At 39.8% G+C, this 15052-nt stretch overlaps 1 protein-coding gene across 2 annotated transcripts in view; it reads left to right on the top strand.

Annotated features, from left to right (window-relative positions):
- LOC137343785 (rho GTPase-activating protein 21-like) overlaps positions 1-15052 on the top strand; it is a 224389-nt gene that overhangs the window by 182738 nt on the left and 26599 nt on the right. For both annotated transcript variants that reach the window (XM_068007133.1, XM_068007132.1), the window contains exons 13-18: positions 4744-5040; positions 7076-7140; positions 7473-7609; positions 10724-10866; positions 13341-13496; positions 13604-13682. In XM_068007133.1, coding sequence (XP_067863234.1) covers positions 4744-5040; positions 7076-7140; positions 7473-7609; positions 10724-10866; positions 13341-13496; positions 13604-13682 — 877 coding nt within the window. The remainder of the gene's footprint in view (positions 1-4743; positions 5041-7075; positions 7141-7472; positions 7610-10723; positions 10867-13340; positions 13497-13603; positions 13683-15052) is intronic.

Genomic DNA, 15052 nt, shown 5'->3' with positions numbered 1-15052 from the left:
CCACAACACAGTGCTGTGACACATCCACGTGCACAACAGGAGGGAGGGCAACCGCAGAGAGAGATGCGTCGCAGAGGGCACTACCCTCGCCACAGGCTCTACAGACCGAGGCTCAGCTTCCTGGACCTCTCTGAGCAGCAGTGCACACGGAGGCTCAGAGTCACTCGACATGTAGTCGTGGACATCTGCAGCCTCCTTCATGCCGAGCTGCTCCCGGCTGGCCCGAGCACCATCTTCTTACCTGTCGCTGTCAAAGTCACCACTGCCCTCCACAACTTCTCCTCCGCATCCTTCCAGGGTGCCACCGGGGACATCGCCAACGTCTCTCAGTCGTCTGCACAAAAGAGCCCTGCAAATACACATACACCCACTCTGCAGTGACACAATGGGTGGCATCAGGTGTGGGTCTTCATTGTGATCCTCAGGAAAGGGCATTATTGCACAAACCAGACAAGATTCGCAAAGACGTGATAGTAGTGGTGCCAATATAATATGTAATGTGAGTTGCTCAGAAATTAAATATAAGTAACAACCATGACAAACCCTCAAACACCCTTGTGCACCCCCTTCATGCTCACAACACGTTTGCCTTACACTTCCTACTGCACATATGTGATGCATGCCCTGTGGCTGCAGCACAGGTAGTGGCAGGTTGAGTGAGGCTGACTGTGAAAGAGATGCATGAGAGGGTGAGTATGAGATGGAGCCATGAGATTGTATGAGGATTGGGTTGAGTGGTAGTGGCGGGATCAGTACTGGCGAGGTGAGTAAGTGCAGGTAAGAGATGAGGATGAGGTTTGAGTGGGTGTGAGGGGTGATGTGACAGAGTAGTGCTGGCAGTGCAGAAGGAGATGTGGGGTGGGGGCGGTGATGTGGCAGACGGAGTGTAGGGGAAAGAGTAAGTGTACTCACTTTGGCTGACCTACTTAGGTCATTGGGGCGCCTCCTGCATTGTATGCAGGTGGGCGATATGTTGGTGGCGCAGGTGACCTCCTCTGCCACCTCGAGCCAGGCCTTCTTGGTGGCAGAGGCAGGCCACTTCCTCCCGCCCATTGGGGGAGGGGGGGGGGGAAGAGGAGAAGATCTCTGTCCTCCCCCTCCTCCTCACCCCATCCAGTGCTACCTGGAGTGAGGCATCATTAAACCTGGGAGCAGCCTTCTCCCTGGGCTGCTCCATGCTGTAATTTTTCCTATTTCTTGCAGCATCAGTCAGTGGAGGACTGCCCCTTTAAATAGAGCTCCTCCAGCTGACAGACCTTACTGCGCATGCGCAGTCCGCCCGCCGCGCAGCTCAGCAGCGGGGAACCCGGAACAAGAGGTAAGTGGATCCAATTAGCCTGTGATTGAGCGCGGGGCAGGCTGATTTCAACGGGTGTGTTACCCGCGCGCCCAATCGCCCCCCCCCCCCCGCCGCCATGGTAATATTGGGCCCTTTGAAACAGTTCAATCACGTGATCAGGCTTTATATACTTGCAAGTGTTCCTTTCCTAGTTATATAGGAAGAATTCCTTTTATGAATTACACAGGATTACCTTTTTTAACAAAATGCATAAAATTCCAGATGAACCTGCATCATTTTTCAATCGATCTTTTTTTCTTGATGGGGAGAAAAGAATTAAAGGTGAAGGCAAAACTAAAAGATGTAAAGTAATTAGATCAGGAGAGAGAAATAAGAAATGTGTGAGAAAAACATGAGAGCAGAAGGACAGATTATGTGTGTGACCCAACTAAGCATTCTTTATACAAACGCATGGAGTATAAGGAACAAATTGAATGAATTGCAGGTGCAAATTCAACTTAGAGGGTATGACATGGTAGCCATTACTGAGACATGGCTGCAAGACAGTCAGGACTGGGAACTGAATGTACAGGTTATAATGTCTACAGGAAGGATAGGGAATAAAAACAAAAAGAGCTGGAAATACTCAACTGAGTATTTCCAGCATTTTCTGTTTTATTTCAGATTTCGGACATGATGGGCCGAGCGGCCTCCTTCTGTGCCGTAACTTTCTTTGATTCTATGATTTCCAGCATCCGCAGTGTTTTGCTTTTCAGGAAGGATAGAGAAACTGGTAGAGGGGGAGGTGTGATTTAAGGATGAAATTACTTCAATGAAAAGAGAGGATATAACGAGAGGTAAGCAAGCAGTGGAGACTTTATGGATAGAATTAAGAAATAGAAAAAGATTTAAGACTATAATGAGAGTTGTGTATAGGCCCTCTGGTAGCAGCTATGAAGTGGCAGAATGTATAAATGAAGAGATTAGACAAGCATGTAGCAACGGCAGAGTGGTTTTAATAGGGGATTTTAACTTTCATATAGATTGGGATAAGCAGACGAGCTCATGTCAGAAAGATAACAAATTTCTTGTGTGTTCAGGACAGCTTTCTGCAACAGTATGTTCTAGAACCAACAAGGGGGCAGACCACATTAAATTTAATAATGAATAATGAACCAGATTTAATTAACAGCCTAATGGTGTGTGAGCATTTATCTAATAGCGATCATAATATGATCGAGTTCAACGTTGTGTTTGAAAGGGAAAACCCCGTAACAGCTACTAAGATTCTAAATTTAAGTACGGCCGACTTCAACGGGATGAGACAGAAACCATCCACAGTAAACTGGGCAAATCTGTTAATGGGTAAAATGACAGATGATCTGTCAAAAAAAACAGCCAAGGATGACCAGAGGTAAGGGACAACATAAAACTAAAATGCAAAAAATAGCACGGAATGGAGCACAGATGCTGGCGACTGGGAGAGATACAAAGAACAGCAGTGGGTGACAAAACAGATAATATGGGCTACAAAAAGGGAGTATGAAAAGAAACTTGCAAAGGATATCAAATTTAACACAACATTTTTACAATTATATTAGGGAAAAGAGGGTGGTTAAGAGTAATGTGGGCCCCTTAAAAACTGATAATATTGTAAATGAAAATAAGGAAATGGCGAACATGTTGAATAATTACTTTGCATCAGTATTTACAGTAGAGGAAAAGGATAGCATGCCGGACACCCCAAGGAAATTAATTTTGAATAACGGATGAGGACTCACCATAATTAACATAAGCAAATTAACATTAATGAAGAAAATAATGGCACTAAAAAGTGACATCCCCAGGACCAGATAGTTTCCATCCCATGGTTTTAAAGGAAGTAGGTGAGAACATTGCAGATGCCCAAACTATAATCATCTAAAATTCTCTTGATTCAGGAACCGTTCCTTTTAGATTGGAAAATTGCACATGTCACTCTGCTATTTAAGAAAGGTGAGAGAGGGAAACCAGGGAATTATAGACCAGTTAGCCTAACATCTGTTGGGAAATTACTAGAGCCTATAATTAAGGATAGAGTGACTGAACACCTTGAAAATTTTCGGCTGATCAGAGAGCCAGCATGGATTTGGAAAGGGTAGGTCATACCTGACGAAGCTGATTGAATTTTTTTGAAGAGATGACGAAAGAAGTGGACAGGGGAATATCTATGGATGTTGTTTATATGCACTTTCAGAAGGCATTTGATAAAGACCCTCATAAGAGACTGTTAGCTGAAGTTGAAGCTCATGGAATTGAAGGCAAATTATTGACCTGGTTAGGAAATTGGCTGAGCGGCAGGAGACAGAGAAGAAATAGTGGGCAGGTACTCAAATTGGCAGGATGTGACTAGTGGTGTCCCACAGGGATCTGTGTTGGGGCTTCAACTATTCACTGTATTTATTAACGACTTAGATGGTGGGACAGAGAGCCGCATATCCAAGTTTGCCGAAGACACAAAGATAGGCAGCATTGTAAGCAGTGTAGATGGATGCATAAAATTGGAGATTTGTATTAATAGATTAAGTGAATGGGCAAAACTGTGGCAAATGGATTTCAATGTAGGCAAGTGTGAGGTCATCAACTTTGGATCCAAAAAGGAGAGATCAGAGTACTTGCTAAATGATGAAAAGCTTGAAACAGTGGAGGTCCAAAGAGTCTTGCATAGATTGTCAAAATGTCATGGACAGGTACAGAAAATAATAAAAAAAACGCTAATGGACTGCTGGCCTTTATATCTAGAGGTCTAGAATATAAGGGGGTAGAGGTTATGCTACAGCTATACAAAGCCTTGGTTAGTTCACATCTGGAGTACTGTGTTCAGTTCTGGACATTGTACCTTAGGAAGGATATATTGGCCTTGGAAGGAGTGCAGGGTAGATTTACTAGAATACCTGGACCTCAAGGATTAAATTACGAGGAGAGATTACACAAACTAGGGTTGTATTTCCTGGAATTTAGAAGATTAAGGGGTGATTTGATTGAAGTTTGCAAGTTATTAAGGGGAATTGATAGGATAGAAAGAGAGAAACTATTTCTGCTGTTTGGGGAGTCGAAGACTAGAGGACACAGCCTAAAAATTAGAGCCAGGACTTTCAGGAGTGAAGTTAGGAAACACTTCTACATGCAAAAGGTGGTAGAAGTTTGGAACACTCTTCTGCAAACGGCAATTGATGGCTTAATTGTTAATTTTAAATCTGAGATTGATAGATTTTTGTTAACCAAAGATATTAAGGGATATGGGGCTACCGTCAGTATATGGAGTTAGGTCACAGATCAGCCATGATCTCATTGAATGGCGGAACAGGTTCGAGGGGCTAAATGGCCTACTCCTGTTCCTATAAAAGAAAGTTTTAGAAATGTAAAAACAAAGTGGTATTCCTGGTCAATTTCCAAGTGAAATTAATTATTTTTAAATGTTACAGCGTGTTGGTGGCAGCATTCGGCCATGGAAGCAAATGTATGTGGTTCTTCGTGGGCACTCTCTATTCCTGTACAAAGATAAAAAGGACAAGACAACTCATGCATCTTGCCAAATTGAGGAAGAACAACCAATCAGCATCAAAGCCTGCTTGATAGACATTTCATATAGTGAAACCAAGCGTAAGCACGTGTTTCGATTAACCACTTCCGAGTGCGAATACCTCTTTCAGGCTGAGGATCGGGAAGATATGTTGGCGTGGATTAAGACCATTCAAGAAAACAGCAATCTAGATGATGAAGTAAGTGCATTTTGTGATTTGGCAGAAGAACAAAGGAAAATGAGCAACATATCTTCAGCTTTTGCTTCCTCCACATCTAGCTCTTTTGAACTCAAAAGTATGCTGCTGTATTAATTATGTGCATTTGTATTTTGCAACTGAAGCACCCATAATAAGCTATCAACTTATTTTAGAAACTAAAGGAACTGCATGCTCATCATTAATCATGATGGCATTTAATTGACAAAACAAAATTGCATGTGGGTTCATAAATTTTATTGGATGCAGCATTTAATGCAAAGTCAGAGTGGCAGTACTATATTAATACTATAAGAGTATTCTCAATGTTTTATAATTCAGTAAAGTACTTGGTATATTTTTGAATCTTGCCAGTTTATGGTATTATTGTACATATATAAAGTTATTATTATTTTGCTTCAATTGCCAGCATTTCTAAAACTAATATTCTGTAAATAGGGGCCCATTCAGGTGCCATGTCCAGTTTTCCAGCTTGGCTTAGTTGGTAGCATTTATACCTCCAATTTGGAGTCTGTGGGTTCAATTCCCGCTCCAGGACTCGAGCAAATAATCTAAGTGACACTTCAGTGCAATACTGAGGGACTACAGCACTGTTGGGAGGTGCTGTTTTTCAGGTAATTTGTGAACAGTGAGATCCTACAAACAGCAAATGATTATTTACTGTTAATTGAGTGGTGAATATTGACCAAGATGCCCAGAGAACCACCTGCTTGTCTTCACATAGTGTGCTGGGAATTTTGTGTGCATCTGAGCAGGCACACAGGGCTTTAGTTTTACATCTCATCCAAAAGTACTTCCGACAATGTAGACTCCCTTAGCACTGCACTGAAGGGTCAGTGTAGATTATGTGCTCGAGTCCTAGAGTGGGGCTTGAACCGAGAACCTTTTGACTCAGAAGCAAGAGTACTTACATTTATATTTAAAAGTGCAACCTGAAGTTTATTACCTTACGTGTGAGGGTGAAACTTGAGAGTGTCCTATGAATTTCTTGTGTATGTAGACCATACAGCATGTTTGAGAGTTTTAGGGAGCATGTACGTCTTGCTGCTTTTTAACAAAGAATATAACTCAGTAGATAAATACCCTGCCTAGTAATGTACTTGAGAAATATAAATCAGAACACTGAGGCTCACTGTACCCCATCAAAAGTCAGACCCTTCATGAGAGGAGAAATATGCAAAAAATTGTCACAGGCACCTTGTACAGAAGTTCAACTTCAGAGTTAAATATCCTGTTCAAGATTGTTAAAACACAAGTCAGGATACGGGAAATTTATGATGTGCTTTATAGCACCTGCAATATCCGTCTCTATTATGCACTCCATTATGGAACCCGTCAATGATGATACTTGCCCACAAAGTTCCTTACTCTTTAATTAAAGTGCTTTATATGTAGAATTACGTGGATATTACGTTATGGAAACCAGCTGTTCAGCCCAACCAGTCCACGTTGGTGTTTATCCTCCACACCAAGCAGTAGTCCTAATCCCATGTACCTGTCCTGTTCCCATATCCATTTATTCCTCATTCCTTCAACACCTATTTAACCTATTCTTAAATGTTGATACGGTCTCTGCTTAAATCACTAACTCTGAGAGTGCATTCCACAGCCTCGCAAGCCTATGTGTAAAATAGTTTCTCCTGCTCTCTGTCTTAAATCTCTTGCATTTAATCTATCTATGTCCCCTTTTTCTTGACCCCCTCAACCAGTAGAAACAGTTTTTTTATCTACTCTGATGTGAGCTTATATGACTTGTTTAAAATTTGAGCATTAAAGCATACGTTGGTTCAAACTATATGGTGTTTTATCAATATTTGGTAGTTGCTGTGGCATCATTTTAGTTTTTACTATAAGCAAACTCCACAAAGCTTCATGGCTTTGTTACAAGCCCAAGTTTTGTGATGCACTCTTAAAATAACTTCTTAAGCATTTGTACTTCACTATTATGACTGCTTTATTGCACATCAGGTGTATTTGTACAAAAAGGAATAATACACGTTTTCATTTTGATTTGTAGGACACAGGAGTTACGAGCAGAGATTTAATTAGCAGAAAGATTAAAGAATACAGTACCATGATGAAGTAAGTAATCTTGGTATCCTGGTCTGGTTTTCAAGGGCCATGGTTGCATAACACAAAACCACCCATTTTTAACAGTCTAAACTATCACCAGGCTATGTAGAATGCTTGGAGATTAGAAGCCTCACCTTCTCTAACACTACGTATTCTGTTGAAGATTGTAGGGTAATGGGAGCCATGCCTAATATAGATATTGGTCCATATATTTCAGTGAGTACAGAATACTGTTCTATTTAAAAAAAAATTCCAATGCTGTTGTTGTTCATTTAGGAATGTTAAATTGTTTGCAGTATGTATGCAGTAATTCCAATAACATGTCTACTTTTTTTTTTCAGTTCTTCTGGCAGCAAAACAGAACCATCTCCTAAAACACCTCGCCAGACCCTCAGTATTAGGCAGACCTTCTTGGGATCTAAAACTGATCCAAAGAGCCCACATTCTCCAAAGCAAGAGTTGGAAAGAAAACTTATAAGTAATGCTTCATTGTATTACCAAAACTCTCCAGTACTTTCCTTTTAAAAAGTTTTCTACTATACATTTATCATTGTTCTTGATCAGTATGTTTCGGGCTCAACGAGGAAGGAGGCATTGCTGCATCTAGTTCTGGGGAATGAGGTGGGTCAAGTGGAGCAAGTGTCAGTGGGGGAACATTTAGGGAACAGTGATTATATAGTATCTTAAGGTTTAGATTAGTTATGGCAAAGGACAAGGAGCAATCTAGAGTAAAAATACTTAATAGAGGAGGGCCAATTTCGGAACGTTTGAGAACAGATCTGGCCCGGGTCAATTGGAATCAAAGATTGACAGGTAAAACTATAATCGAACAACGGGCGGCCTCTAAAGAGGAAATAGTTCAGGTACAGTCTAGGTACGTTCCCACGAGGGGGAAAGATAGGGCAAGATAGGGCAATCAAAGCCAGAGCTCTCTGGATGACAAAAGAGATAGAGAGTAAGATGAAGCAGAAAAAAGAGGCATATGACAGATGTCAGGTTGATTAAACAAGTGAGAACCAGGCTGAATATAGAAAGTACAGAGGAAAAGTGAACAAAGAAATAAGAAGGGCAAAGAGGGAGTCTGAGAGTAGACTGGCAGCTAACCTAAAAAGGAATCTAAAACTCTTCTATAGGCATATAAATCGTAAACGGGTAGTAAGAGGAAGGATGGGACCGATTAGGAACCAAAAAGGAGATCTACTCATGGAGGCAGAGGGGATGGCTGAGGTACTAAATGAGTACTTTGCATCTGTCTTTACCAAGGAAGAAGATGCTGCCAAAGTCTCAGGAGGAGGTAGTTGAGATACTGGATGGACTAAAAATTAATAGAAGAGGTACTAGAAAGGCTAGCTGTACTTAGATAAGTCACCCGGTCCGGATGAGATGCATCCTAAGTTGCTGAGGGAAGTAAGGGTGGAAATTGCAGAGGTGCTGGCTATAATCTTCAATCCTCCTTAGATATGGGGGTAGTGCCAGAGGACTGGAGAATTGCAAATGTTACACCCTTGTTCAAAAAAGGGTGTAAGGATAAACCCGGCAACTACAGGCCAGTCAGTTTAACCTTGGTGGTGGGGAAGCTTTTAGAAATGATAATCCAGGACAAAATTAATAGTCACTTGGACAAGTGTGGATTAATAAAGGAAAGCCAGCATGGGCTTGTTAAAGGCAAATCATGATTAACTAACCTGATTGAGTTTTTTGATGAGGTAACAGAGAGGGTTGATGAAGGCAATACGGTTGATGTATATATGGACTTTCAAAAGGCATTTGATAAAATGCCATATAATAGGCTTGTCAGCAAAATTGAAGCTCATGGAATAAAAAGGGCAGTGACAGCATGGATGCGAAATTGGCTAAGTGACAGGATACAGAGAGTAGTGATAAACGGTTTGTTTCTTGGACTGGAGGAATGTATACAGTGGTGTTCCCCAGGGGTCGGTACTAGGACCACTGCTTTTTTTATATATATACTAATGACTTGGACTTGGGTGTACAGGGCACAATTTCAAAATTTGCAGATGACTCAAAACTTGGAAGTGTAGTAAACGGTGAGGAGGATAGTGATAGACTTCAAGAGGACATAGACAGGCTGGTGGAATGGGCGGACACGTGGCAGATGAAATTTAACGCCGAGAAGTGCAAAGTGATACCTTTGGCAGGAAGAATGAGAAGAGACATATAAACTAAATAGTGCAATTCTAAAGCGGGTGCAGGATCAGAGAAACCTGGGGGTATATGTGCACAACTCTTTGAAGGTGGCAGGACAGGTTGAGAAAGTGGTTAAAAACGCATATGGGATCTTGGGCTTTATAAATAGAGGCCTAAAGTACAAAAGCAAGGAAGTTATGTTGAACCTTTATCAAAGACTGGTTCAACCACAACTGGAGTATTGTCCTATTCTGGGCACCACACTTTAGGAAGGATGTGAAGGCCTTAGAGAGGGTGCATAAATGATTTACTAGAATGGTTCCAGGGATGAGTGGATAGACTGGAGAAGCTGGGGTTGTTCCCCATAGAGCAGAGAAGGTTAAGAGGAGATTTAATAGAAGTGTTTAGGGTTTAGATAAAGTAAATAAAGAGAAACTGTTCCCATTGCCGGAAGTGTCAAGAACCAGAGGACGCAGATTTACGGTGATTGGCAAAAGAACCAAAGGCAGCATGAGGAAAAACATTTTCTTAAGCAGCGAGTAGTTTTGATCTGGAATGCGCTGCCTGAAAGGGTGGTGGAAGCAGATTCAATCGTTGCTTTCAAAAAAGAATTGGATAAATACTTGAAGGGCTACGGGGAAAGAGCAGGGGAATGGGACTAACTGGATTGATGTTCTAAAGAGCTGGCACGGGCTAGATGGGCCTCCTTCTGTGCTGTAACCATTCTATGATTCTAGTCAGCTTCACTTAAATGAAGGCTTATTAAAATGAAGTAGGTTATATTAATAAGTTAATGATTCTGTTAAATGGATAGAAATTGAGTTTATCCAGATAATTTTAGCTATTCTGTTAATACTGTTTTGACTAGGTTACACATTTTATCATGTTTTTCCACATTAGTTGCTTCCTATTAATTGCATTTTGCCACTCTCCTAGTTTTAAAAGTAGTAAAATGAGTAATCTATATTTTAAAATTTCAATACGGTTAAAATCTGACGCATTACTGGCAAGATCGTTTTAGGTGCAGAATTTTGCAAACCATAAAACCCATGAGGATTTGATGTACACCAGATTTTGCAGTATTTAGGAAGTTTTACTAAAGATTTTGCTCTGAACAGCTGAAAAGTGAATATTCGTGATAAACTAACAAGATGTGGCAAACCTGGTAATTCACCAAGTAGGAAATGACTGCATGCCATTTAAATGTTCACTTAAAACTATATTGATTGTAAACATTTTTATTTACACCAAGAACATATACTAGTATTATTACATAAGTTAAGTATTTGAATGAGGATCTGAATATAGATTATTCTCCAAACCTACATTAATTGTGAATCATTTTACCTATTATGTTGGGTCCTTTCCTGTTAATGATGCAATATTTAGCAAAGATTCTTTTTGTTGTATAATCATACCAATGGGAGGTTGTTTCGCCATTCAGATGACACAAGCCCGCCAAAAGACAAGGGAACGTGGCGAAGAGGCATTCCTAGTATAATGAGAAAAACCTTTGAAAAGAAACCAGGTCCTGGTGTAACTTTTGGTGTCAGGCTAGATGATTGTCCACCAGCTCTTCACCATAAGGTATAATGAATCCAATGAGAAATTTCATAATTAAAGCTTTGTAGTTTATTTATGATTTAATCACTGAAGTAACAGGTTTTTGCTACAAAGAGAGAGAATTTTGTTAATAAGCCCTCCTGAAAACAGGCTCACTAACAGAATTTTCTCTCTACATGTTTATCACTTATCAGAACAGGCTGGAAATGCCAGTGTGCCTTGCATATACAATTATTTATTTGTACTTTACATCAGTTTCCATGCTGAATTCCTATAGTTTCTGTTGCATATTGTTAGAATTATTGGGATTAGTCATTGGATTTACTCCCTTATACAAATGGGATTTATCCTGAACTCTTCTGATAATTGACATTTCATTATAACATCTATAGTGAGTTTATGTACTTTTAAATGCTTTATTTTCTTCGGAGTTTGGACATTTCTCTCCTTTTCTCCCATCTCTGGCATATAAAATTGTGGAACTCATAAATTATCCATTATCTTATCAGGCCTGATGCATGAATTCCAATGTGGTTTTAAGCATTTTTGTTCCACTGGGGATCTTACTGTCCATATTATACATTTCAGAAACTTTTGCTATTTAGCACTTCACTTGTCATTGCCTTGGGCATCTCCAAAGCCCTTGACATTGCACTTCTAAACAGAATGCCATGATATACCCCTCCCCCAAACCAAAGTGCTGTTCATGACTAACTAGTTTCCTCTTGCATTGCTCTGTTGTAGTTAATGCTTCATCCTCTGACTCATTTTCCATTAACTCAGGTTCCCCACTTTTTATATTAATACCCCCTCTACTCATCATCCAACTGTATTCACTCCCTTATAATTCCATTCATCAACTTCCTTCAGATTATAACCTCCTGACCTCCAGAACTTGAACAATGTAGTGATACAATTCCTACATCTTAATCTCTTCCATTGTCTTTAAAAAATGTCTTTGTCCTAGTTTCTTCATATGTTACACAAGTCAAATCAGCAGCTACCTCTTACTTTTAATGACTTTATTAAGAAGGCTGATACTCTTTTTCATGCTAAACTCTTCTATCCCCAACAACTCTTAACTCTCTGTAAAGTCCAAATCTGGCCAAGATTTGAATAGCGCTCTCCTATTTGGGGAACCTCTTCTAATTCTTCCTTTACACTCCTGGACTTGTCATCTGACATGCGATCCCTTCTTCACCATTAGTGTTCAGTGTGTTGCTCTCTCTATTGCACTCTACTGTTCTTGTCTTTGATGTGGAGATGCTTGAGAGCAACACACTGAACACTAATGGTGAAGAAGGGATCGCATGTCAGATGACAAGTCCAGGAGTGTAAAGGAAGAATTAGAAGAGGTTCCCCAAATAGGAGAGCGCTATTCAAATCTTGGCCAGATTTGGACTTTACAGAGAGTTAAGAGTTGTTGGGGATAGAAGAGTTTAGCATGAAAAAGAGTATCAGCCTTCTTAATAAAGTCATTAAAAGTAAGAGGTAGCTGCTGATTTGACTTGTGTAACATGAAGAAACTAGGACAAAGACATTTTTTAAAGGCAATGGAAGAGATTAAGATGTAGGAATTGTATCACTACATTGTTCAAGTTCTTGTCTTTCTTTATTTGATCGGTACTGCTTTGGTCATTGCTCTGAGCTTTCCCTTCTCCTTGCTCCCAAGTTGCAAAAATGTAATCTCTGTTGTGTTCTTCCTCCTTCCATGTACTCGGGACTAACTGTGCAGTGTCTCACTGTAACTCACTTTTTCAAAACTTTGAAACTCCTTACCTCCCTCACTCTTTCCTTCCTCATATCATGATCAGGCTTTCAAAACTCAAACCTGAGGTCAACTACTTGCTACTTCCTGATTTGCAATGCTTTCTCTTCTACTCTTTTGAACCTCTCTGGTGTCCTGTATCAAATATCTTAAGTCTTGATCCTTCATCCTGATTTCTTTTTTAAAAAAAGTTACCAATCAAGAGATTGGATGCAAGATCCTTTTCCCCACCTTTATCATCTTTGCTGCAAACTGGCTGCCAGAAAGTTTGGAGGAAAAGTGTAAATTAACTTACTTTGTTGGAGTGAAAGGGGTGATAATGTTTCCTCATGTAAGCACCTTGATTAGCTAACGTAACAAACAAGACCTTCAAAAATAACTCTGATCCTGACATGGTATTTATTAGATTAGGTGACTGGAATCCCTCCCTAGTACTGCAATGGTTCAATAAACAGGCCCCTTATTACCACCTTGGAGTAACTAGGAATGGGGAATAAATACGCCCTTGCCAGCATCACCATATCCTGAGAACAAAATAAAAAGAAAATACAGACTAAGATGAGGCTTTAACATATGGGGAATTGTGAAAGGGAACTATAGTGCAATTATTGTGTGGCACTGAAATGGCTTTAAAGCCTTTTTTAAATAAATTGTTGATTTGTACTACTCAAATGTAGTTTTACCCAAAAAAAAGTATATTTCAAAACCTATTTCATATTGTGTTTTCTAGTATGTACCACTGATAGTTGAGGTTTGCTGCAATTTGGTTGAAGAAAAAGGACTTGAGTACACTGGAATCTACAGAGTACCAGGAAATAATGCTGCTATCTCAAGCTTACAAGAGGAACTTAACAAAGGAGTGACTGATATTGATCTTTTGGATGATGTAAGTTTCCAATTGTTTCTGTTTGAATGCCTTTAGAAATATTTGCATAAATGTGTTGAAAAATTAATGGAAATAAAATTGTTTCCCTCAAATGTTTCAAAACACAGAAATGGCGAGATCTGAATGTTATCAGCAGTTTACTGAAATCCTTCTTCAGAAAACTTCCTGAACCCCTCTTCACAAATGGTAAATATATCTGATTGATTCAAAATGGACTATAACATTCATATATGGTGCTGATGGAAAAATAGGATTTTTCATTTTAGAACTAAAGGACATTGGTAGAGCTTGTTTGAGAAAATGTAATCACTTTTAATATGTTTAGGTGGCCTACAGAAGGGATATGGCCTGTGATGTTTCCCATTTTTTTTAAAAAAGCTTTTCATTAAAGTTTGCAAAAGTGCAGAACGTTGATGAGTTTAATCAGTGTGAACCAGTTTATGCTGAGTATCTTTTCACTAACCTGGAAAATTCTTCTAAGATAACCTGTTCAGAGAAGCGATAGGAGAGGGAAGAGAATATCTTCTCATCTTAACTAACTTGAAGCTTGTTAACTTTATATTTTTTCCTATCCATTACTGTACCCAGTCCAAGCTAGGTAACCTGCTTGCAGCTACTTTGTCCATTCTTACCAATATTTTGCAAACGTGGATTGTCTTCTCTCAATCTGTTCTCCAATGAAAACAAACTGACTTTGATAATTTCTCCTTCTAAGTTGAAGCCCTTATTCCCAGAATCATCCTGGTCACTCCTCTACAAACCCTCCCCAATTTGTCAACGTGCTTTAGAAAGTAGGAAATCAGAAATTTCACTTAATAGTCTAAAAGTACCCTCATCAATGATTCCCCCCCCCCCCCCCGCCCCCCAAGTTTAGAATTATATAGTCAAATGCCCTTGAGATGCAATGTAGATGATTAGTCTAACAATATAAAAACATAAGAAATAAGAAAATCCAAAGTGAAAAAGAGCCGTTTGACCCATTGAGCCTGCTCCAGCCAGAGCCCATGAATTATTATTCTGTCATGGACTTCCCTCCCACACCAGTAAGTAATCTCTTACTTTAGGGACATTTAGCCTTTTCAAATTGAGTGGATAGTTTCTGTGAACGGTCAGTAATCATCCACAAATTCTTTTCTACCTTTGCAGATGGAGGACCCATCCTCTAGTGCAGAGGGCAGATCAGCTGAAAGATTTATTGATACTGTAACTGTCCATTTCCTAACACAACATGTTAATGAGAAGGCTAGGGATAGCTGATTACTTAGTGACCCGATTGCAGTATTGGATCTCCACGTGGGGAATATCTGGGCGGCAATATAATTACATTTAATCTGATCAGCTAAAGCAAGGCTTCTGAGAATTTTATGCTAGTTCCAGATCTCGAGGGCCAAATTTACAAAAATGGTAGAGTTGAAACAAGTAGATTGGCAACTCTACTAGGCTGGGAAATTATTAATACTGATGAAAAATGGGAAGCCTTTAAAACTATTCTCGGCAAAAAGAAGCCATGTACATCCCTACAGCCGATAGAAAGGCACACGGTAAAACAAAATGAA

This window comes from Heptranchias perlo, chromosome 2, assembly GCF_035084215.1.
Source record: "Heptranchias perlo isolate sHepPer1 chromosome 2, sHepPer1.hap1, whole genome shotgun sequence".
Classification (NCBI taxonomy): Eukaryota; Metazoa; Chordata; class Chondrichthyes; order Hexanchiformes; family Hexanchidae; genus Heptranchias; species Heptranchias perlo.
The sequence above is the reverse complement of the archived record's forward strand: the minus strand, read 5'-3'. Positions and strand labels throughout refer to the sequence as shown.